This window comes from Sander lucioperca, chromosome 1, assembly GCF_008315115.2.
Source record: "Sander lucioperca isolate FBNREF2018 chromosome 1, SLUC_FBN_1.2, whole genome shotgun sequence".
NCBI classification, from domain to species: Eukaryota; Metazoa; Chordata; class Actinopteri; order Perciformes; family Percidae; genus Sander; species Sander lucioperca.
In genome coordinates, this window is record NC_050173.1 from 13,709,126 (window position 1) to 13,734,435 (window position 25,310).

General features: G+C 42.3%; 3 protein-coding genes across 5 annotated transcripts; 1 reads left to right on the forward strand and 2 right to left on the reverse strand.

Moving 5' to 3' along the window:
- Positions 1 to 3,131: 3,131 nt before the first annotated feature.
- LOC116048882 (sorting nexin-18-like) lies at positions 3,132 to 11,302 on the reverse strand. Its single transcript, XM_031298169.2, has 4 exons — positions 9,902 to 11,302; positions 9,097 to 9,390; positions 7,796 to 8,178; positions 3,132 to 3,570 (listed from the first exon to the last, which is right to left on the reverse strand). The coding sequence occupies exons 1-4, from the start codon at positions 10,675 to 10,677 to the stop codon at positions 3,344 to 3,346; spliced, it is 1,680 nt and encodes a 559-aa protein (XP_031154029.1). The 5' UTR covers positions 10,678 to 11,302; the 3' UTR covers positions 3,132 to 3,343.
- An 833-nt stretch (positions 11,303 to 12,135) lies between these two features.
- LOC116048883 (coiled-coil domain-containing protein 106) lies at positions 12,136 to 19,586 on the forward strand. 2 transcript variants are annotated; one of them, XM_035999095.1, is made up of 7 exons: positions 12,149 to 12,244; positions 12,278 to 12,403; positions 14,144 to 14,452; positions 15,912 to 16,275; positions 17,387 to 17,548; positions 18,011 to 18,202; positions 18,813 to 19,586. In XM_035999095.1, the coding sequence occupies exons 3-7, from the start codon at positions 14,153 to 14,155 to the stop codon at positions 19,136 to 19,138; spliced, it is 1,344 nt and encodes a 447-aa protein (XP_035854988.1). In that variant the 5' UTR covers positions 12,149 to 12,244; positions 12,278 to 12,403; positions 14,144 to 14,152; the 3' UTR covers positions 19,139 to 19,586. The 2 variants fall into 2 exon arrangements, with proteins under 2 accessions (XP_031154030.1, XP_035854988.1); XM_031298170.2 differs by having other exon boundaries at positions 12,136 to 12,403.
- A 1,146-nt stretch (positions 19,587 to 20,732) lies between these two features.
- LOC116048885 (SOSS complex subunit C) lies at positions 20,733 to 25,237 on the reverse strand. 2 transcript variants are annotated; one of them, XM_031298176.2, is made up of 5 exons: positions 24,857 to 25,237; positions 23,568 to 23,649; positions 23,328 to 23,415; positions 21,696 to 22,648; positions 20,733 to 21,321 (listed from the first exon to the last, which is right to left on the reverse strand). In XM_031298176.2, exons 1-4 carry the CDS (start codon positions 24,879 to 24,881, stop codon positions 22,547 to 22,549), a joined length of 297 nt encoding a protein of 98 aa, XP_031154036.1. In that variant the 5' UTR covers positions 24,882 to 25,237; the 3' UTR covers positions 20,733 to 21,321; positions 21,696 to 22,546. The 2 variants fall into 2 exon arrangements, with proteins under 2 accessions (XP_031154036.1, XP_031154037.1); XM_031298177.2 differs by having other exon boundaries at positions 21,693 to 22,648.
- Between the last annotated feature and the right edge of the window lie 73 nt (positions 25,238 to 25,310).

A 25,310-nucleotide genomic window follows, 5' to 3' on the forward strand; every position in this document is an offset into this window, starting at 1 on the left:
ATAGACTAACCTCATTAGAAATATGAAGATATGAGGGATTCGGTGTCTTGTGACATGTACTTTAATCTGACTTTCGTAAATAGCATTGGAGTGACCACTCAAAAACTAAATATTTAAATATACTGAAGATAACCAAAACATTTCATATTCATCAAAACACTATGAAAGACACAGAACGGGTCAAGTGAAACTATAATTTATATTTAGGGAAAACAGTCAACAATACAGATATATGATTGAAATAAATTCTACTTTCATTTATCTACTGAAATGCTGTTTGGATGTGTTACATTAAAAGTGTTAAGAAACAGTTTCATCGCAGTGGATTACGTGTTTGTGAAGAACACTGTTAGTAACCTGGCTGGTGGTGTATCCTATTATAAACCGTGTGAAGTAAAATTCCAGGAGAGGAATAAGTCACACCTGACGTTACATTTACCAGAAATACTCTATGCGAGTTTACAGCACTAGATAGAGTGAACCAGGGATCTTCAACATTGGGTCCCCTCAGAGTCAGTGCAGGGAGGCCTCCAAATTATTGTTAATTTTTGAAAGTTTAAAAAAAAAATAATTAAAAAGTCTGGTTACATTTTACTTGAAAGTATCTACATAAGAGTGACATGACACTGTCATGAACATCATAAACATTATAAACAAGTCATAAACGTTTATGACATAACGCTGTTAGGGTTAGGGTTTATGTGTTCATGACAGTGTCATGTCACTCTTATGTAGATACCTTCAAGTAAAGTGTTACCAAAAGTCTTAACATGAATCCAAAATATTATTAGCAAACATAAATCCCCACTGCTAACTGGCCCATAGGTAAGGTAGTCACTAAGGCCATCCACATACACAGTTCATCCTAAGAGTTCACTGTGCTACATGTATGTTTAACATTTAAACATGATTTATAAAATCATGCCAACAATTAGTAGCCTATTGTAATAGCTTAGTATTCTATGCAAAAAGGTATAAAGGCTTTAGGCGGCCCTACACATTATTGTAGGCACAGTTTATTATGCAACTTCATTTTATAAAACATAAGTAATAGGGAGTCCCTGCTCCATCTCTCTTTTAGTTAAGGAGTCCTTGGCTTAAAAAACGTTGAAGACCCCTGGTGTAAACCATTGTAATGCATTCAATTGATTATCCCACTGATCTACTTTATGGTCAATTTTTATTGGTTATATTCACCAGATCCTAAACTTCCCTCTCGGTGTCAAAATACTGTGATGTTTTGGGGACTTACAACAAACAGTTCTGTGAGCTTATTTTTGTTACTTATTAGTTTACCAAGAATGCTTTAGAGTAGCAGGTTAGCATAGCCAACTGAGAAGAGGAACCGTCATTAAAGCCACTATGTAGAATCGGAAAATGTCCAACTTTGGTGCCCTCAAGTGGCAGTATCAAAAAAAGACAGAATTGGGTGAACTAAACACATAGATCTTCACGAAGATTGTCTTTTTACAATAAAACAAAACTATGCCCTCATAAGAATTTTGTAAGAATCACTGAAAAAGCAAACACACTGTGGCTTTAAGCTGGAAGATCTGGATTCCAAGCTTTAATGCCGGGAAGCATCCATCGTGTTAAAGTGTCTGTACCGTCGACTTTGTAAATGAAGTGCACGTAGCTACTGTGATGTCACCCATTGGTTTGTGGACTACTGTTTTGAAGCCTCGAGTAACATTTTTGCCATCGCCATCTTGGTTTTTGGAACCAGAAATGACCATATTTGGCAGGAGGGTGGAGCTTGGGAGGAGCATTAGGCCAGTGTTGTTTCAAAGGCGCTGTGCTAAGCTAAACGCTTAAGATGGAACATTTGCTGATTTTCAACCGGCTGCATGTACTGCCCGCGCTGCAGTGACACTGAGCTGCCTGAAAATCAGCAATGTTTCCCTCAAGTTAACAGCTAATGCTAGCGCTAGCTAGCTTGGTTAGCAAGGTGCAACTAAACATGACATTTTTTGGCAAACAAAAGGTTTTACTTTGATGAACTGAAACACACTGTGAGAGGGTCAAAGTTCTAAGACGAAAACTCGGACAGCACCCAAAACCAAGTTCACAGCTATTTAAATGTTCATTGCCATGGCTATGCATTGCTAAGCCTCTATCCAAATTGACAGGTTGCTGTGGTAGCGACGTGTCAATCACAAAGTAGCCCCGCCCTAAGGCATGGGTCATTTTCTCATAGACGTCTATATAATCAGACTTACTCAATCGGACTTAGTTCTTTTTGCAACCAGTGAAGTCACATCCTGCTGGAAATGAGATAGAATGCAGGTTTAAGGCACTTCCTCATTGGCTTCACTTTTCAGACCTGGAAGCTACATCCACTTCTTTAATACAGTCTATGGGCTGTAGTACCCTGTACCTTACCTCTGGCCTTTCCTGATTGATGGAAAGCAGAGAGACAGATGTGGACATTGAGTTTTAATAACCCAAGGAACGCAGCAACCCAAAGAAACAGAACTGTGGAGCTACTTCTCAAAACAAGCAGATCGTCTGAGATCAATTATTGTTTTAGGTCTGGCAAAGGCACAAACTAAAATGCAGAACACAGGGCTTCCAATTATAATATAAAGATGGGAGGGCATCCGAGTTGTGAGAGATGTTAGACATCAGAAGTAGGTCAAATTTCAAGCTGTAATGAAATCCAACTTACGCCCACTTTGCCTCTTTCCATATTCACAAACAATCACCTCCATCAATACAATCACGTCCCATCAAAACAATACTGAAAAGGTCATTCAAGTAAAAACAGACACATACAGAGATAACAAAAATCATTAAATTCATTAAGTCCTGTCTTTCAATCATTAAAACATCCAGTTTAAGTGATTTGGGGAGTTTCGTGTCTACGTTTCTGTTGAGTTACTGTGTTCCCGGACAGAGGGCTTCAGTGAAGTGGGGAGGCAGTGGAGGCATGGAGACATCACGTGACCCTGAAACTTGGAATGGAGAGGCAGCTCCATCACATTGAGAGCAGCTGTTTTTAATATCTGTTACAGTCCCGCTGAGTTGCAAGATGTGCCTGGAGTGTCAGCAAGATCCCTGTTACTGGTACATTAATCAGAGCCGTCCAGATAATCCAAAGAAGTTGTCATTCCACAGCCCAGTGGCCTATATTTTTTTTTATAACGAGTAGTATATTTCTTCCAATGCTGGTACCAGGCCCAGGAGTCCCAACATCAAAAAGTTTTCTCTCTCAAAGGACGAAAACATTTTTCTTTTACTGGAGGACGAACCCATCAATCATCCCTATTTGCTCCCCACTTTAACCCCTCCCCGTTTCCTCAAGGCCTTTGTAGTCCAACTTCTCTGTTAGCTCCCTCTCTCCCTACTCCTCATCGTCATATCTCTGAAGCGCGTCCTCCAGCTTGGCGGTGATCTTCTGGAAGAAGCCGATCTGCTCACGGAGGTAGTGCTGCATCTGCGAGCGGAAGTCCCGTACACGCGTGCGGTGGAAGTGCTGGATCTCAGCCAGCGTGGCGCAGGAAATGATGTTGCAGCGGTCGTGGAGCTCACCTTCCTGCTTTGGACAGTCTTTCACCTTGGTCAGTGCACCTGGAAAAAGGTGGCGGAGGGAGGGGAAAGAGATTGAGAAAGTGTGGCAAGTATACAAAGAAATATAGAGCCGAACTAAAACTAGAACTACGACCAAATCCGCAATCACAAAGAAATTACTAAAAACGTAGCCTTTGAAATGTAATCGTGCTCAACAGTGTCATTCAGTTTACTCCATTTGTCTGGACAGGCATAGTTAAATAAATACAAAAGATAGAAGATATGTAATATTTATGTTTAATGTAATATGTTATATATGTTTTTAGCAGTCTTATCGCATAGTTTCTTGTCTTTTCTTCATAGATTTTTGCTTTCTTGCCGAGAGTTAAATGAGAATTTTGATACCACTCTTATGGAGAGGGTATCTATGTTCCCAGGGTCCTCTGTTCCCCATCTCAATATCTTATTAATAAGACACATTAAAGAGACCTTTCAAAGAGTTTTATATGTTTTTTTTCCCTAGGTCAAATGTTCAATTTGTCAAAGTTTCCATGTCAAAATCCCACACCTACAGCTTAGTAACATGGGGGGGGAAATGTTTCACTTTTTAACACTGTATTACATTACTATAAGTTAGAGAAGCTAGTGTGACAGTAGTTAGCCTGGAATTAACGTTGGGACAAGCTAGCACAACCTACAGTTACAAAGACTAAAGGGAGAAAGGCAGGCAAACGCTCCAAGCTGACCATGACATTTTTCATACTACAGAAACAAGGTTATTGCATACTTTTTCCAGGATCCTTGAAGTTACCCAACGCCGAGTCATGACTCAGAATGTCTAGTCTAAACTTTTAAGGGGGAAGTACTATAGTTTGGATCCATAAAGAAATGGATGAAGAGGAACTCAGAGTAAGGCTGTAACTTGGCAGCATGTGGAGGAAATGATGAGCTAGCTCTCCTTCCTGACCTTGTTGACCTCGCTTTCTAAATCTCTCTCTGTCACATGCAATAAAACACACACACACACACACACACACACACACACACACACCATACCTGAACAAGTACACTAACAAACTGAAATTAACTTGGACTTTGATCTCCTCATTGCCAAGGCGATTACAGAGCTATAATTTGAACTCTTGTACTGTTGGCTGGTGGGAAACTTGTTAAGTTCTGTAACTATCTGAACCCCCTTTCACACACACACACACACACACACACACACACACACACACACACACACACACACACACACACACACACACACACACACAGCCCTCCCCTCTTCTTCTTTATCCTCCTACACTTCAACTCGCTGTATCACAGAGGAAGGAGGAAAAGAGGGAGAAGAAAAGAGGAGGAGGGGAAACTAATCCTAAGACTGCTCCATTTTGCATTCCTGCAGTCCCAGGGCAACACAGGACAAGAGGCCCAGGAATCTCTCCACTCATTTAAATCAGATGTAGCCCTATGGACCTCACAGACAGAACTGGCGTAGTCAGACGATACTGTATAGGGGCATTGAGGTCAACAAAGATGACCGCCCATTTAAGAGCCCAGCAGCTGTTTTTCTAGCTAATCTGTGCTGCAATGCTGCCATGTTTTTGTAAATTGGTTGCTGTTGGAGAAATGTTTAGCTCTATATGACATAGATAGATATTTGCGGAATGTAGACCAACGAGGAGGAATGAAAGTTTATGTGAAATGTGAAACCTGCAGTCAGGTTTTCTTTGTGTGCTGAATCAAAAGAATGTAATTCAATGTTGTATTTAGTTGGAATAAAAGCTTCATATTTGCACTAGTGCAAACATTGTTCTCTCCGTGAGGATCCTTCGACAAAATGACTGCTGTGTTATGGAAACTGTGACCAAACCAGCCATCTTTTGTTTAAGGTAGTTATTGCACAACTATGACAGAAGTGCAGACTTTGCATTGTGGGAATTTGATCATGGACTCAGTAGACTAAAAGGTTTCCTGTAACAGCAGTGGTGGATTACTCATAGAGGCTGTGCTTTTATCATCTGTCATGAACTTTGAGTCAATGACTGCCTTTGTATAACTCATAAAACATGTTCATCAATTAGCTTGCAACACATGCACGTTACAATATGTTTTTGGTCTTTTGGGTTTGTTTGTCTATTAAGTAGCAGGACATTTTGAAAGAATGAAATGCCATGTGGTGGAAAGTCAGGCCGTATCCCATGTTATCCCATATTGTTTTAAATGGGAAACAGATACAATAAATAAAAAAAAAAACTGAAAGAAAGAAATTTAAAAAAAAAAAGACTACTATTCTTCTTCCTACCACAAATCTCATTTGTTTTTGTGAGGTCCTATGAAATCAGGAATGATGATATATCATCATTCATATCCTATGACATTTCTATGAGTTTTCTTGATATTTGTTTGGTTAAGTTTGAGTCCGTTTTGGGTATATGTTTCCCCCTGCCTGGTTGAGTCATTATGATCCATTACTTACTGTACGCTGTCCCATTTCATACAAATAAGAGACACATTGATATTCATTTCACACGTTACTGCAGTTAAGCAGTCAATTTAAGCTGAAGCTTATTACTTAAAAACTTCATAATAGGAACAGGAATCTTCCAGTGCAGGAGAAGTTAGGCTCTCTTAGGTGAACATAAAAACAATGTGTTACTTTTCAATCACAAAGTAGGTGAAATCCTGTCAGCCACAGGGACTATTGGGATTCAGACTGTGTTTCCATAGTTCGGAGCGATGAATGTGTCTAGAGAACAGAGCTCAGCGGACTATAGAAACAGTGCCTCTAGGTTAGGCAAACGTCAGGACTTTGCGTGCCAGGAGCAACTCCCTCCTCACAACCTGCAGGGAACTAAGAAGCTAACTCCTCTGCAAGTCCTTTATACACGTCTGAGTGAGTGTGTGTGTGTGTGTGTGTGTGTGTGTGTGTGTGTGTGTGTGTGTGTGTGTTTTTCTATGTTTTCCTGTGAGCGAGTACAGCCTCTCACAGTACCCAGGTCCCAGGGTGTTACAATGGACTGGGCATGGGTTTCAGTTTTTAACACAGATTGACAATTCAGTAAATGAAAACACATGTTGAAACAGAATCTAGGTCTCTGTGTATTATCTGCCTTTATATTGACGTGATTAATACATAGGGAGGCTGCAGACTTGATGGCATTTGGAAACATCTTTAACTATTTTGCAATCCACGTAAATGAATGTGTGAGTCTTGGACGCTGAGAGCGAGAGGCCTCATGGAATCCTCCCTGGAGTCAAACCCTCCACCCTGCAGAGGCATCCATGAGGAAGAGTCCTGACCACTCAGTCCCTACAAGATCTATTTGAAGCTAACCCTTGATCTCTGACCTCCCCTGTGAAAGGAAGCATGCTAGGTCATGCATCTGTTTTCTTGCAAGTAGTTTTTTGTCAGTAACTCCTTTTACATACTTCTGCACAATTTCCTTTTTATTCAGGGAAGGTTCACTGAGAGGAAGCCTCTCTTTTGCAGGAACACCCTGATCACATTCACACAGTTACACATTCATACCTGGAAGCTTCCCAGTACGACCACACAGTCTGATCTGCTGACCACTGAGCTGCTCCACTGGAGCGGTTGGGGTTAAGGGTCTTGCTCAAGGGCACCGCAGTGGTGGTAATGAGGGAGGGACAAGATATTTGTATCCTGTTGGTCTTGGGGATTGAACCGACGACCTCCCGTTCAAAAGCTCGCTTCTCTAACCTTTAGGTCAGCACTGCCCCGAACTATGACATGTTTGGCATTTACGTCCCACAAAGAAAGAGTTCAGACTAATACAAAAAAGGCCTATTTATACCACTTCCGTTGCCGACGGAAATTCCACCGGATGTCCAGTTACCTTCCGCTTTCTTTGTGTTGGAATTTTAAACTCTGGTGGTTTTCTGAGGACTATGGTTAACTGCTCCTCAGATCTCTGCAGGGTAAATCCAGACAGCTAGCTAGACTATATCCAAACTGAGTTTTCTGTTGTATGATTAAAACAACTTTTGAACGTACCCGTTCCACCAAAACAAGATCCTTCCCGAGGCTATTTTGCAGCGGCTCTGTCCGAAGCTTAGCGCCGCCCAAGACGATTGTGATTGGTTTAAAGAAATTTCAATAAACCAGAGCACGTTTTTTCTCCCATCCCGGAATGCTGTTTGGACTAGCCAGACCCTCCTCAACAGCGCTGTGGAGGAAGGTCTGGCAAAGCGAGACCACATTTATGCTAAACATTGTGGTTTCCAATTTCAGAGCACATGAAAACGCACACTTCCCTACCTTTCTGCACATGAATGATGTCAGGGAAATTGGCCAGGTGTCCTCTGTAGAGGTCCAGCAGGTCAGAAATGGGAGCCAGGTCGTGGCGTGGCTGCTCAGCAAAATACTCTCCCACCGCCTCGTAGGCCTCGCCGGTGTAGGCGATGGCTTTGTTCAGGCCTGCTGAGTAGGTCTGCTGGTCCAGCTCGAACGCCTGCCCCAGGAGTGCGAAGGACTGTCCGACTTTCTGGTACTCCTTCTTGAACCCTGCCATCTGCTTGCGGGCAAACTCGTTGATGGTGGCGTTCACGACCACGATGTTCTCGTCCATCCTCTTGGTGAAGGTCTTGAAGCCTTCGATCTTGCTCTCGACTTCCTGGAGGTCCAGCGGGACAGCCGGCGTGCTGAAGAAAAGGACCAAAAAGATGGTAATTTTAGACCTTCTGAAAGTCCTTTTTTTAATTGAAGTATTACATCATCTTTGTTGATTATTCCTCTGTTATCTCCTCCTCGCTATCAGGCACTCCCTGTGTAAAATGAAAGCTTCCAGTTACAGCAGGGTGAAACAAGGACAATTGATAACAGTGTCTTGCTAAAGGGCAAATATCCTCCACAGGGTGGACAAAATAACAGGAATATCTGACACAATACTATGATGTAACCCAGCACCACAAACTTGATTCATACCTCTCTGACACACTATGAACACAAATTTACAACAATTAACATTCTAAGCTTTCCTAAGTGTTCCTATCATTTTGTCTACCCCCTCTACACAATTAATTGGCATTCTTTGTAACATTGTGTGAAGTGCTGTTATTCATAGTATTGGTGTACCTTCTTTCCCTGAAACTCCGACATCCTGTACTTCAGCTATTAATTACCTACATTTCCCAGAATGCCTTTTTATCTCCAAAAGACTGGGCTGTAACTTGATAAGTTCACTGGCTGGTTATAGACGTAGAGCGAGCATGTAATAGTGATGACAACAAAGCAGCAAGAGTGATCAAGTAAAGAAGACCATGGGCCTTATTAAAAAACCTCATCTGTGTTATAGCAGCATTGCATTCTGGTCTATTTCCTGCTCTTATTGGTGTAGATGTTGGTCTCTACACCTCTTCTGACAATGGATTTCTCCTCGAATGATTGTTGAATGCTGTTGGAAAAGGGTGACTCTAAAAAGAAGCCCTTGTTCTTGGACTGTAACAAGTCATCGTCAGTTTATTTAACATCCAACAAACCAAGGCTTTTCAGTAAATGCTCAATGCTTTTTCATAAGCTTTTAATAAAAACAAAGAGCAGTTTATAACCCAGCCTCTTACCTGATTGTGAGGAAGAAATTGGACCCGACCAGCTCGTCCCTCTCTGCCTTCCTCTTGCCCTGTTTCCAGGCCTTCTCATCCGCCCCGCACGTTAGGAAATGCTGGAAAACGTCACAGCGTGCCAGCACAGGATGGCTGGTCATGTGGTTCATCCACCAGATCAGTCCCTTCCTCCGTTTGGAGATGAAGTCTTCCTCGAAGCGGCCGGTGGCCTGCTTCTCTGGCAGGTGGGGCACTGAGATGACCGGGAAGCGCTCCACGAGCCGAGCGTACAGCCAGTCAAAGTGCTTATACCTGCAGGGGTAATGAAGGGGAGACAGGAGGGAGGGTTTAATGGAGATATTTTGAGTGGGCGAGAAAGGAAGGAGAAGGTTCCGTAAATGGGAACAAGTGAGATTAGGAAGTGAAGTAAAAGGCAGGAAAATGCAGTGAGAGGGAGTGAAAAAGAAGGAGCCCCCCCCCCCCAATCCCCACCCCAGGACCAAGTGGAAGCTGAAATGTAAGTGAGTAAGTGTTGGTTTGAAATGACAGACCTACTGACAGGGAAACAATGTAAAAGGTGCAGAGGGAATATCAGAAAGGAAAAGGGGAGATTCCTGAGAACTCCAGAGGGCAAACGGCCACAGTCAACTCTGTTTTTGACATTTTGTGGGAACAATTGCGGCCACAGGAAAAGCCACAGTAACGTGTATTTTTAAGTGTATGGGGGCCGGGGGGATTCGGTGAAGATATAGGCCTACGTTTGGAAAACCCCGGAGAGGAAAGAAAAGGAGGAGGAAGAGGACAAGGAAGACATCCCCTGTACCTGCGGTTGACTTGTACATTGGTGTGGGTCGGGGTCAGGCCGTAGGACATGTAGCTCTTCATGCCTTTGAACTTGGTCTGCTTGGTGGGGTCGTCGATGGTGCACAGGAACGGATACGGGTCCTCCTGCCACTCCGGTCCATGCTTCCCCATCGCCACGCAGATCCGGTCCCCGTCCTTCACAAAAGCAGACGCCTCCCCGAGCAGGAAGGCCTCCCCTCCAGACTTGACAAAGGTGGAGAACCTGTTGAGGTTCCTCCCCACTGTTGCTGAGCCCTTGGCCTGCTGCTGCTGCTGCTGGCTGCTCTCGCGCCTCCCGGGCAACGAGGTGGTCACCGGGTACATGGCGGGCGAGCGGCCCAGACCCTGCTTCCCTGCGTCAGCTGCAGGAGAGGCGTCATCCCAGTCGTCGTCCCAATCGTCATCGCTGCCCTGGCTGGCGTGGAAGCTGCCTCCACCGCTGCCACTGCTGCCAGCCCCAAGGCCTCTTGGAGACTGCGTGTCCGAGGATGTGTAGGAGGTGTGGGTGGGCGTCAGGGCTTTGGTTTGGGGCGAGGAGATGCCGTTGTTGTTGTTGGTGCTGGAGGTGATGTGGTCCCTGATGATCTCCACATAGGAGGCAGGGAAGAGGCCAGCCTCCCCCCTGCTGTTCTCCCCCTCCAGCCAGCCCTCCAGCTCCTCCTCGTTGAACAGAGTCACCAGCTCGTTCTCTGTTATGGAGATCTCCCCTGGGTTTTCAGAGTGGAAGTCATACAGCACTCTGGCCTTTAACGCCATAATTCTCAGTAGGCCTACTAACAGGCTATCACTTGTTGTCTCTTTTTTTTCTTCTGTTTTCCTAATTGTTGCTTCAAGAACTTTTCTTTTCTTTTATTCCCGGATTTAAATCTTTTAAGTCTGAAACCTCAATGAGATTTAGATCACGCAGTGGCAACAGCAGCAACAATTGGGACTATAGGCTATATATATATTTTTTTCTTCCACTCTGGTCAAAATCAAACAGGCTTGTATCCGAGATTCATGCATTAAAGAACAAGAAGAGAAACACACAGTCTATCCGACACCCACCTCCTCTCTCCGCTCCTCTCATATATCATTTGTTTCCATGCAGAACTTAATCCAAGTCGGAAAATACAGAGGGAAAGCTGCCTTTACGGGATAGTTTTTCACCGAGGAAAGACGCCGGTTAAAGTTTAGAGTTGACGAAGTTGCGACGGCTGTGTAGCTGCTTTATTCCTCCAGATAAGAGCCGGGGGGGGGGGAGCTTTTTTTTTTTTCCTCCTCTCCCCGAGATGCTTGTAAGTTAAAGACATCAGTCCTAACACGTAGTGGCCTGGCTCACTAACGGAGGGTGGAGCCAGCAGCAAGTTTAGTCAAGTCACTGAATTCATACACGGGGAAAAAACCCCTATAACCTCATGTTTAAAAGCTCCTGACCATAGGCTGTCGACACGTCACCCCCTATACTGTGAATATGCGATATGCATCCAAATCGATAGGCAAATCTAAATCGCTATTTGATCATATCAATTAGGCTAGGCATATATTCGTTATTTGAATGTTATTAACTAATCCTTTAACGAGTTTACAAACATATAGGCCCATCTCTCCATTAAAAGTCAAGTTAAAGTATGTTGTGTAGGCCTATAACACAACTCATGGACTTTATTTTCGAAGAGGGAGTAGGCTAGATATAGGCTAGGCTAATTTTAAGAATTCTTAACCAGGTATAGCTAGGCTAATTCAACTTTTCTGTGGAAAAACAATGGCCTGTATCAAATAATAGTAGGCTAGTAGTAATAGAACAATCTTATTATTATTTATTATATGATGTATACAAGCAGTTCAACTCACATATGAGTGTATTGTGTTCTTAGTAAAACACACGCCTTTATAAGGCTGCAATGAAATGATGCAGCCAATTTACAAATCAATTTTTATTTAGGATATTTATTTTGATTATTTTTTCCTCCTGTATCATCGCACCTGTTAAGTGTCATCATGGTTACAAACCCTCGGTTTTTGGTAAATGAAGTAAAGGCACGCTTTTATTAGCCTGCTGGTAAGTCTATTGCAGATTCGTTTATGATGTTTAGAAATGTTTTTAATAAAATAAAATAATATAATATAATATAATCAGTATTGTGTGCGTTGATCCACCCCGCCGCTAGAGGTCAGTGATCATCATCACAGTGAAAGGGAGACGACCTGCAGTTCCTCCTCCTGTCCAGCAGTTGGCAGTAAAGACACTTTCACGTTAGATTCTGGCGCTGTGAAACCTTCCAGACAAAGAATGCATGTACAGTCTATGCTGAGTTAAACAAATGTTTAAGGCTAACGCTACATCAGCGGTTATTATTATAACCTATTTGGCTACATCCTACATTTAATCACACATTATTATTTTGCGTCATAACAAGATTATTAGTCGCCTCGGGTTGAGGCGGCCGACACTCGCGAAATAAATGAGGAATATGTGAAACCTGTGGGATGTCTTAAAAAGGTAAATATGAGAGATGTTGCTGAACTGTTGGGAGCTGTGATTGAAGCCTGATGACTTGTGGTTTGACTGGTGACAAATGTGTAGACGTGTGCGACAGGCTGGTGAGCCACAAGACGTCTGTTTGTACCCGATGAGAGGTTGATTGTAGTTTTAAGTGAGAGTTGCATGAACGAGTCACTTATCCAGCTGTTATTATTAACGTTAACGTTAAACTGAGGTTTGTAGAGCCCGGAGCTAGACAGATGTGTGTGTGTGTGTGTGTGTGTGTGTGTGTGTGTGTGTGTGTGTGTGTGTGTGTGTGTGTGTGTGTGAGAAAGAGATTTTGCCAATTTAGCAAGAAAAAAAGCCCTATAAATTATAATAAACATAATAATATAATAAAATTTCAATTTGAAATTGAAGGCCTGCTCGTTTTCTGTATACACATACAGTACACATTGGCCTATTGTATAGCGCCATAATGGCGTGTAATACATTAATGTCATATTTGTTATACATTTGAACATGTTGCTTCTCTAACCACAATGACTTTCATTTACACTATTATAAATGAGCCTACATTAACAGTTTGAGTATTGACAATAATTATGCAAGTAGTGATATGCAACTTTTTCAAGATAGGAATTACAAAAAGGAAACTAATAAATTAATAAAACTCGAGAGTTAAAAGTCCTGTCTGCTTCATCATTTGAATTGAAACTATCAACACCGAGCAGGAGGACCAATAAACCATGTGACTATTTCTTAAGTAGAATATAGAGTTTTGATGATTAATTGATGAAGTGAGATTAGTCATTTCTTTTCATAAACAATTATGGAAAGTTTCCTAAGGATCAGCTGGATTGTTAGAGGCCACACACTAAACAGATTCTCCTTTACATTTTTAGCAGTGCTGGAAAGAAAAGGTGGTGGACCAACTAAAGAAAACTCATTTTAAAGTGTTTCTGGTATAATGAAAAAAGTTGAGTCAGTTGAATAAATCTTAAAGGACAATTCCGGCGTAAAACGAACCTAGGGGTTAATAACAGATGTGTACCCGCTCTGTCTTTCTCTGAGACATGTTTTCATGCTAATCAAATGTGTTTGTAGTTTGAAACAAGCTAGCACGGACCGCTGGTTAGCTTACAACGCTAGTATTCGGGGCACAGGAAAAGTAAAAACAAATCACAATTTATACCACTAAAAAGACGGTAGCATAGTGAGGGTCCCTAAATGTTAACCGAAGCATTGAGAACATTGTAAGTGTACAGACAGTTTATTAAAAAGATAGTTTAGAAAGACAGTAGCTCCAAAGACAGCGGCCGCCTGTATACAGAACACAACTGTCTTTATAATCTCTTTTTAATAAACTATCTGTACTCTTACAAAGTTCTCAATGATTCGGTTAACATTTAGGAACCCTCATTATGCTACCGTTGAAGTGTGGTGATATTTTGAGCCTTTTTAGTGGTATAAATAGCGATTTGTTTTTACTTTCCCTGTGCCCCGAATACTAGCGTTGTAAGCTAACCAGCGGTCCGCGCTAGCTTGTTTCAAGCTACAAACACATTCGATTAGCACGAAAACATGTCTCAGAGAATGACAGAGCGGGTACACATCTGTTATTAACCCCTAGGTTCGTTTTGCACCTTTAATTTCTTCGTGGGCATGTTCCGAAGAACTGGGTGCACAAAAAAACATCATCTAAAGTTATGTTAACTGGGCAAACGTATAAATAATTATCCTCTCCCTCTTCTCCAGGTTTCTATCATGTCCGACCCGGTTCAGACCACCTCTGACAGTCTGTCTAAACTGGTCCGCTGGGCTCACAGCCACGGCACCATCTGCAACCTCATCCCAAGCTTGCAGCGCCTCACCTATGCTTCCCACGGCAACGTGCTCACACCTGAACCTGTTACCCGTGGCAGCAGCGACCCTGTCGCCGTGTGGAGTTGTGGCGCCGGACACGCCTACCACTGGCCCCTCAGTGACCATAGCAACGCCTGCGGAAGCTCAGCGAATACCAGCCAGGGCCAGGAGAGGGTTGTTGGACGGCGTCCGTCCGATAAGGTAAAGAAGGGATTTGAGCTATTTTGTTTGTGTAATCTTAAATTGAATAGCATCTCAATTTGAGATGTTCAGCACAACTATAATACTACAAGATATTTAAATGCAGTTTCAATGGTGTAATCCCAATGTCCAACCTTATAGACTCGCCACAAATCCACAATTCATACAATGTTAAAAACAGGGAGGACCTGTAAAAGTTTTGAAAAATCAGAAAAGTGAAATCCAACCTACTGCCCTGTTGTAAGCTCTATCCAACACCTTTCTGTAGGCGGCATTCTTTGAGGAAAGCAGCCTACAATGTCGTGGCCGTCTGTATTTTATTTATTTCATAATTACCAACATAAAGTTGACAGAGGGTTAAAGGTAGACAACTCCTCAGTCTCAAAAGTCCAATTTATACTGGCTTATTAAAAGATACACCAGTCTTGTCATCTACATTTGTCCAAACAGTCTTGAAATGTAGATTTTGAAAGAGGCAGTGATTAGTCTTTGTTTCCACTTTTTACTTTGTTGACCACAAATCAGTTTCTGAATGAATTTGTGTTGGGAAAAAACTGACCATTTAGTTGCAGAAATGTGGTCAATTTTATTGTGTTAAAGTGCTCATATTATGTTCATTTTCAGGTTCATAATTGTATTTAGAGGTTGTACCAGAATAGGTTTGTGGTTTAATTTTCAAAAAAACACCATATGTTTGTTGTAATGCACATTGCTGCAGCTCCTCTTTTCACCCTGTGTGTTGAGCTCTCTGTTTTAGCTACAGAGTGAGACATCTCACTTCTGTTTCATCTTTGTTGGGAGTCGCACATGCGCAGTACCTAGGTAAGGACTACTAGCCAGTCAGAAGCAGAGTATGAGGGCGTGCCACGCTAGCAGCTAGGCAAGCATTATAACGTGTGTTACAAAGTGACGCACGTTCTTTCTGATTCCACCACTTGTAGGAGCCACACTTTTTTGAAATCCTAGGCATTCAGGCTTTAAAGGGATGCTCTCGAGGTTTAGTATTGGACTCTAGAGTCCTCAGGAGTGGGGGGCTTGCAAGAGACACATAAAAATGAGAATGGTTAAAATCGATGCAGTAAGAGACCCAGAGATCCCGACTTAATTCTGGTTTGGTACAAGTGAAGCTCCAAAAACGCTGCATCCTACAATTCCAATACTGCAACTCAATTGCATCTTTTGTTTGAGTTCCCCTGTCTGGTTAAAGCCCACGTCTCCCTGCCACAGTTTGGTCGTCTTTAATCTCAAGCCAAGATAACCCTGATGACATCATCAGACCTTAGAAAGCTCATCCGAAGCGACAAAGGACATTATACAGCTGTTCTCTGTGAAATGTCCCTTTAAGTTCCATACGCAGGCATTTGCTGTGAGCGTTTAGTGCTTACAGTACATAAGTAGGCATGTAGATTCAGTCTGTAACTTTAATTTCTCATCTTTTCTCTCATTCTTAACCTTCCAGGGGACAGCGAAGCCGCCATGTGAACTCTTCTATAGCGAAGCAGCATCGGAGGGGGAGGAGTTCAGCAGCCAGCTGTTTGACATCGTTGGATGCGATTCGTCAGCCACAGACGAAGATGGCGACTGGGAGCCCCCCCGATCCAGGAAGAGAGGCGGTGCACCAGGAGGAGCAGTAACCGGGAAGAAGGTCAAGCAGGAAGCAACTCCTGCGGAGGATTATGGCACTGCTGCTAACATAGCTAGCATGGGGCTAGCAGTGGATCTGGGGTGTGAGGGAGTAGTGGACCCAGACATGAAGCTGCTAGGAGGAGGCAGCTGCACGACAGGCTCCAGCTCCGCCACAGAGACTACAGAAAAGGCTGCAGGTACAGCTCACGTTGTGAGGCTTGGAAAGACCTGCAGAGACGTCACGTCTTGATTGGAATCAAAGTTAATATTCCAGATAGCGTCCCCCTTCTCGTGACATTCATGGGAATGTTTTTCTGTGATAGGGGATAAGCACATTTTATAATGCAGCATTTGATTGTAAGATCTCAAGATTTCCTGTTCCTTAAAGGAAAAAAAGTTTCCTTTAGTTGTAAAGAAGTGAAAACACAAGATTAGATTCAGGGATGCACCGAATCCAGGATTTGGCTTCGGATTCGGCCAGATATTGGGCTTTTTGACGGGGTTCGGTTTCTGCCGAACCTTACAATTTCTTTCCACCGAACCCTACGCTTGCACTACACGTGCTACGTTGGCCGACGAAATAACGCCGCCGTTGACTACGGGAAGGTGTTTACGGGAAGGTGTTTACGTAGGCGGACCGTTCAATGCAGTAGGCTGTGAGAAAGTGAAAATGGAACTCCTGAGCAGAAAAAGTGTTGTGTGGCAGTACTTTCAGTCAAAAGAAGGCGATTCAAGTCGAGCTACATGTTCAATTTGCAATAGCGATTTGTCTCGTGGTGACAAGGACCCTAAACAATACACAACATCGCCGCTGTTAAAACATTTGCGTATGAAACATCCGAAAGAAAACGAGTTGTGCATGAAGGAATCTACAGACAGCAGCCAAAATGCAGCAACTTCAGGTACGGCAAAGGAAGGACAGTCACAACTAAAAACTGGTGTTAACCAGACGACTGTTACCAGCTTTGCTAGCCCTACACCGAACAAAAAGTGGGCCTCAGATCACCCACGAGCCAAAGCCATTCATGCAGCTATTGGTATTAATGGACTGAGGATGGGAGTAGGATTCGGTATTCGGTTTCGGTTTCGGCAGAATCTTAACCAGTGGATTCGGTATTCGGCCAAACCCCAAAAATCTGGATTCGGTGCATCCCTAATTAGATTATTATTGAAACACTAGATTAATTTATGATACAAAACGACACCGAAAAGACTTTCTAACCCAATGTATATGTGTGTTTGTATACTATAGTCTGGCTTCCTGTTGCTCACTGTTGGTGTGTTTTATTTGTGTGTGTGAATCTGCAGGGGAGCAGACTGAGCTGGAGAAGCTGCAAGCGTTACTTTATGCAGAACGCAACCGTAACCACCAGATGACGGAGATCATCTCCGGTCTGAAGCAGGACAAAGAGCTGCTGCAGCAGGAACTCACTAAAAAAGCCGAACTCATCTGTGACTTCATGCGGCCAGGTAGAGTTTGTGTCTCAACTGTTAACGGTGATAAACTCGGTGATTATACCAGCACTGCTCGCTGTGACCTGACAAATTATTGTTACCGTGAAAGCAAATTGCAGTGCTTTTAAAATGATGGCAGGTTAGCCTTTTGTTGGCCATTTAAGGTAAAATCACATCCCTTTTTGTGTAGTATCTTTCCTGCAAAATTGCAATTCAAAGTTCCTGATTGAAATAGTGAGAAAGTAGATGCAAACAGTAAGAAAAAAAGTACTGATGATCACTGTAGTAGTAGTAAAAAAATCAAATAAATCAGTAAACTAGTTCTCTAAATCAATAATGAAAAACAAAATAAAAATTAAAACTGTAATAATAAAAAATGTACTCCAAACTATTATACTGTAGCAAAAAGGTTTCTGTTGCAGCACTATTACTTTTTATCGGTATCAAATTCAGTCATTTTTCTATTTCTAATTTCAGAGAACAAGTGGCCTGGGTGCTCCAATCCGATGGAACCGGGAAGTTCACACATGCACTCTTCTGACGAGGCGGCCGGGTTCGACTCGTCGACAATATTTGACTCATTTGAGGAAAAAGAGCTTAGCCTGCGGGACCGCCGCCGGACCCTGAAGAGCAAGAGGAGCCGGGACGGAGAAAACCCCCGAGTCAGGAGTAAGGACGTGACACAACAAGGACGACTAACCACGCCAAAACACTGACACAGTACAAGGGTTGTCCCGTGGTTATAAGCACCCATAGAGTAGAATGTATGGTTGTTACTAAATCGGGGCTTTTCCTGCATAGAAGAATTTTTGGTGGTTTTAGAGAGGGTTTAGCCAGCACCAAAGGAAGATCACCAGTGCCAAAATGATAAGAATTTAATAGTAATTCAAATCCGGTCCGAATGTGTTTTAATAGCAATTTACCAAACAACTGTAGAAGCAAGCGGAACATAAACTCGAACAGGAGCGCTTACCAGTATCTCACTTTTACCGTCCAGAGTCGGGCTGTGCCGGACTCTTCCGGTGATTTTAACGGTAGCATTTAAATATTCATATTTTTTTTTACAGTTTTATTGATTGGGATTTTATTTACTCAAGCATAATAGACATTTTTGTTTATCAAATTGTCAAGAATAACAGGCAAAATGCTTACTGTAGTGCGTAGTCACCCCCCCGAAAAGCTCATTCTGAGCCAGTAAAAAAAAAACCCAGTAAATATTGCATAAATTTGTATTTTGCATGTGCTGATGTGTCCCTCTTGCTGTCCCTCTCCTCTCCAGTGAAAAACGTAAGGGGTGTGATAGCACGCTACATGGCAGCCCTCCAGGAATATCGGCGCAATGTTTCCATGAAGGTGGCCTTTGACCGGGTCGGTGTGGACCGCAACACCATCTCCCGTACGGCGTCCATAGCTGAGCTCAGTCTGGCCGCTCCGGAGGTGTTTCAGTCGCTGGCGCCGTGGGACGAGAAAGAGGAGACGCTTGCACATTATGCCCACCGCTGCCGACAGGCCATGGACGACAACATTAAGGCCAAAGTCAAAACGATGAAGGCCAAAGGCGAACTGCTGCCCATTGTGTCAAAGATACAAATAGTTACAGACTGACGACTCCTTCTGACTGAATCAGAGGCCTACAATACACACATCATGTACTCGAGGGGTTAAAGAGGGCCGGAACAGCATTCCGGCATCTTCGTTTATTATTAAGTAAATTAATCTAATTGGCAGTTTCACTAGACAGAGAATGTTCAGTTAAAACAGATTGGGGGATGAGGTTTTGCCCTCATTGTTCTCATGATTGTTCTCTGTGAAGTTTGCTGGAAGTGAAGGTAGCACCGGTGAGTGACTGCATCAGACCCTGTTTAAAAAATAACCCTTTAAATGCTTGTCAGCAAGCAGTCATGTGCTAACTTAGCAGGAAATTTGGCTTCATGTACTCCGATTAATTTGGCATGCAGTTAATACACAAGTCATTATTTTTGTTTAAAGGTGCTGTAGTTAGGATTGTGAAGATCCAGGACTTAGCCAAAGAATTTGAACATCGACAACTTCTCAGTCCCTCCCCCACTTTCTGCTAAGGCCCAAAACGGTCTCCTAAGGCCCTCCCCCCACAAGGGAGAATGAATGCGTCTGCATGAGCAGTGATTGACACGCAGTAAGACACCCCCCACTGCCCATGGCTGCTGCACCTGCATTCACCCTCTGTATGAGACGCTCTGTAGGAGCGCCTGTCTCTTAATCCCTCCTCCCGAAAAAGCCCAGTCTGCTCTGATTGGCCAGCGTGCTTCCTGGAATGTCCAGAGCCTCTGCTCCGTGTTTCACTAGTTGAAGCTGGAGCTACTGCAACTGAGCATATAACAGGACTTTGTACTGTGAGAAATCACCAATAAAGGCCTCTAAACCAAATATTACACAACCAGACATGTCCCAGCAGTAAAGGGACTGGAATTTGGGGAGTAATGACCAGCGTTGGCCAAGATTACAGCTATGTTGCGTTAGCATGCAGGTAGCTACTTAATAGTTAGCGGTATGCTAACATTAGGTTGTAATGGAACGAAGCAGCACTTTCTACCGTCAAAATGCTGTTAGCCATGTAGCTAGTGGACACAAATGGAATATTCCAGCACTTTCTACAGTCAAAAGTCACAGATAAAGGCTTTTAAACCAAATACTACATAAACAGAAAATGTTTCAGGAGTAATGCGACCCTGAATTGGGGAGAATTTAACGACACTGGCAGCCAAGATGACATTGTTTACTGCCGTTAGCATGTATTTAGGTACATGCCACAATGTTAACACCGCAGTGGCTTAAAATCATAGAAGTTTGGCTTAGAGTTGCGTAGAAACAACTGTTGAAACCGGAGTGTTCAGAACATTTGGAAATCTGAACGTTTTAACGAGCGATTTGTCTAAAATATGTTTACCTCATTATTTTAAGTTTGGGCCACGTTTAACATGGAAATCCAACATAACATTGTAGATATGACAGAAAACACGGAAAAGCATAATATGTCACGTTTAAGTGCTGTGTAGTGAATGCTCATGTGGTTCACCACAAGTAACTAATTCATATTTTAAAGGAACTTTAAAGTGTTACATTTGAGAATCCAATTTGGTGTTGTGGTAGAATGACAGTTTGTGTTAGCAGCACCCCTACAGACCTTATAGTCCCCCCACCTGCCAGATCCCACCTTAACCCCTGCTTGTAGCCTACATATAAAAAGAAAGCATTGGATTCTCTTACTCTACTGTTAGATACCGCACCGTCTAAGTCAGTGGTCGTCAACATTTTCCAGGGTTTATATTGCAAGGTTGTTGTCCTTTTCCCAATCTTGTGTTCTTCTGATCACCATGTGGCTGCATTACATTCTTGCCACATTTCTGCTACTGTGGTTGTAGAAAGAAGACTCTGTGCCTTCTGTTCAAAGGATTTCTCCTTGTATGGTTATGAAACATCCGTGCAAAATTGTGAAAGCCTTGGAGCCTTGGAAAGCCTCTTGCTCTTAGATTCTCCGGGACAGTCACGGCGGCTCAGAGTTCATTATAACCAAGTTCCAGCTTTTGAACAAAACAATAAAAATGATAAACAATGAGTAATTGGTTAATTCTGTGGTGGTCACTGAAACCACTTTATAATCACGTGGCTCTGCCTTTAATGTTAAATAGTCTGATCGATAACGGGGTTTCAAGTATTAAAGGTTCAGTAACTTCATGTATTTTTTATGCATGGTAATATAATGGTAATTGTGTTGATTTGTGTGCTGCTGACCAATGTTTTACAATAAACTAGAGGTGCAACGATTAATCGATTAGTTGTCAACTATTAAATTAATTGCCAACTATTTTGATAATCGATTAATCGCTTGAGTCATTTTTTTATTAAAAAAAAACAAACAAGATTTCTCTGATTCCAGCTTGTTAAATGTGAATATCTTCTAGTTTCTTCTCTCCTTTGTGACAGTAAACTGAATATCTTTGAGTTTTGGACAAAACATGACATTTGAGGACGTCATCTTGGGCTTTGGGAAACACCGATCCACATTTTTCACCATGTTTTGACATTTTTATAGATCAAACAACTAATCGATTAATCGAGAAAATAATCAACAGATTAATCGACTATGAAAATAATTGTTAGTTGCAGCCCTACAATAAACCACTAAAAACAGTGAGCATTATGAAGGTAAGCAAGTCTTCCTCATTTTAGAAAGGAAAATATGCCTTTGTCCATGGGCACTGCGTGGCATTAAAAAAAAAAAAAAAAAAAAAAAAAACTAATTTCAGACATCCAAGTGGCTAAAGACACCAACGTGTATCGGCACACTTGCCTTCCTCAGGTAACACCCTACCCATGGATGAAGGAATGTTTTTTTCCCCCCCTTTTTAATATGGATCACTTTAAAACATGGATGTGAACAGCTGAGGCACAAAGATCAGTGAGACAAAACAATCAGGACTGACCATAAAACCCTACAATGCGAACATAGCCATGGACTATGCATTTAGACCATCTGCCCCATTTAAAAAAAAAAAAAAAAAAAAAAGTTCAATTCAATATATATACAATTGTGTGACAATTTTATTATCCAAATATGGATACTAATCCATGAATGTAAAAACCTTGACAAAATGTTCATTTTATGGATCAGTGCAGTAAAAGGCAACAGAGCGGGACAGCATTTCTTTCTGTAGAGTTTGTTTTCAGCCCTTGTACTCCTCCACATGATGTTTCACAGCTACCTGGAACCTTCTTCCGACTGCTGCTGAAAAGCTTTCCTAAATTCAGCAGCCAGCTTGTTAGTCTGGGAAATGTAAAAAATGACAGATTCACCCTCCCCCTGAGATTGTTAACAACCTGCCTAACAACTGTCCATTAATCCCAGACTTAAAAGAGAGAAACCGGGAGCGATCGGATGTGGGTCTGATGTGCATGTGTGTTGTTTGAAAGCTTCTTCTCACACCGGGCAGCAGGAGGACAACAAGAGGTTAAAAAAATAAATAAAAAAAAAGGTCAAGAAGTCTCAGGCTCCAGGCGTGGAATGACGGGGAGGATGAGGTTCCCAAACGAGGAGTCCTGAGTGATGAAGAAGCCTGTGGAGTGTGTGTGCGCGTGCTGCAAGAGAAGATAGTAAGGCAACGGTTTGTGTTATAATACTGACCACATTTACCATTTCATAACTGTATTAATCCGACAGTATGATGTGTGCTTAGAAGTGCCGGATTTCGTTACCTTTGAACAGAGCTAGGCAAGCTGTTTCCCCTCTTTGTCCATTCTTTATGATAAGCTAAGCTAACCGCCTTTTGGCTCTGTGTTTGCCAAAAAGATTTTTGAGATTTGATGCCACATTAAAGCATATCACAGTGTTTGAGGCTGATGCACCAACAACCATGCAGTGACTACCGAGCCTCTTTATACTTCTACGTTTCATGTTGCCTTGAAGCCTTGAAACCTCTCTCTCTCTCTCTCTCTCTCTCTCTCTCTCTCTCTAAATGATTTCCAGACCTGTATTCAAGCCGGACACCAGTATCGAGTAGGTATTCAAACATGACTCAGTACAGGTGCCTTTGTGATGGCGAATTCAGTCTCAAATATCATGAAGCCAAAAACTAATCAACACTGAATGAACACCTAACTGCAACATCATGTATCATTTGAATAAGACGCCCTACTGTAATAATCAACACAAAACATAGATATTAAGAATTAGGATAAGCAACTAAAGTATTGATTCATTTTTCAATGTATAGTCCTTTTGTTGTGCTACGTGTTGCTGTATGTGTAAATGTCTCACCTGCAGGGCGGCTTTCTGCTGGGCAGCGATGTGCTGCTGTTCTGCGTTGTCCCTGAAATCCTTCAGACTAGGTCTGGACAGGGAGATGCTACAGGACAAGAAGGAGGAAAGGACAAGGGGAAAAAATGTCAATTTGAATATTGATATATACTTAATTCCCCCCTCCCATAAAAAAAAAGGTTTTCTCCAAGGTTGTGACTGAGACTCCTGTGACCCTCCTTGGCTGAATACTATCCCTACCTGCCACCGGGAGTGCTCATCAGCCGTCTCCTCTCCTTCTCCAGCTCGGCCAGGATCGCCACCCGCGCCTTGTTTGGAAAGGCTGGATAAATCAATAAGAAGAGGAAGAGACAGATAGACAATGAAGGGATGGAACAATATGTATCAGTAGGATTGGGCATCGAGAACCGATTCCTACTTGGAATTGTTTCAAAAATTATGATTCCAGTAGATGGTTTCTTTATTGGAACCGTTTGGAATTGTTTAGAGCAGGGGTGTCAAACTCAACTTCCCTAAGGGCCACACTAGAAAATGAGAATCACATCAAGGGCCAGACATATAGTTTATTGCTTTTATGTCATGGGAAAAGTCAAATATCTTTGACTGTATTATTACATGTTTCATATAGTCTTCTCACTTACAGTTTGGTCAACAAAAATGACGAAGAAAATGCCAAAAACGCTTGGAAAAAGCGTCAAAAATATCGAAAAAAACGTTGTGAAAAGTGACAAAAAGTATTTGGGCCAAAATGTATTGTGAACCTAAATGTATATAGGGGCCGGATTTGGCCCGCGGGCCTTGAGTTTGACATGTGTTTTTTGGTTTCAAATCCGAGCATCGCTTCCCAATTTAATATGCACAAATTTTGGTTTTCCGTAGCAGCCAGGCACTTGTTGTGTTGCAGCCTTGGAGCACAGTAAGCAGCGCTCTAGTGTGGCTTTATTTTACATTGAAAAAGCCCAGTAAAACTGCAAACCACCATTGAATAAAAACAAAACGTTCCTCTTATTTGTGAAAATAGGCACGTGACCCGTTTGAACTCCACCCCTCAAAGAATCGGAATCGATAATCGATAAGAACCGGAATCGAAAGGAAGAATCGGAATTGGAATCCGAATTGTTAAAATCCAAACGATGCCCAGCCCTATGTATCAGCTAACATAACTTACTTCAGCTAATGATGGGCAACACTTTTGAGTAAATGCCGGTGATTGTGTTTACCACAAAATAACTGTGAGAACCAATGGTATATGAAGAAAAAAATATATCTGCATATATTTTACTGCTTTCTTGCATCACATTCTAAATATTGTAGCACTCAGGTAAAATGAGATAGGTTCACTGTTGGAGGGGAACTACAGAAGCTATAAGACAATTAGCTAGCTATATTTCCTCAAGGGGAAGCAAAGAGCCAACATGTTTCCAGGGGGTCCAGGATATTCATAGCTAACATTAACGTTACGCCCCTGGAGATACAGCTCGATAAAGACAAAGAACAATATCGTTAGCCCCCAAAACAAAAATAATTACCTTGTCCTGGAGGATTAGTAGCCATGTCGGTGCAGGTAACGTAGCAAGATACAAGTCAAATTAAAAAAAAAAAAATGACAGAAAGGATAGTATTATAGCTAACGTTAATGGTTTGCGTTTTATGTGTGTGTTTCCTTCCTCCCAGCAAACGATGCGCTGGTTGACAACGGACAACGTTAAAAGCCCCCCTCCTCGATGATAACTAGAACTTAAACTGGAACTGGATGAACTAAACTACACAGAAGTTGCTGTTTTGACAGTAACTTAAAGTTTAAAATAGCGATAAAAAAGTCTTGCTTATGTACGGTTGATGAGTAGCATTTTGCCACAAACCAAGCACCGGGGTTTTCAGATAGGGAGGTTGGATAGAAGAACGAAGAGGTGTCACTCTGCTTCAATTTCCGGTAAAGAAAAACGTTATCAAGAAGAACCATGAGAAAGGCGAGCCAACGAT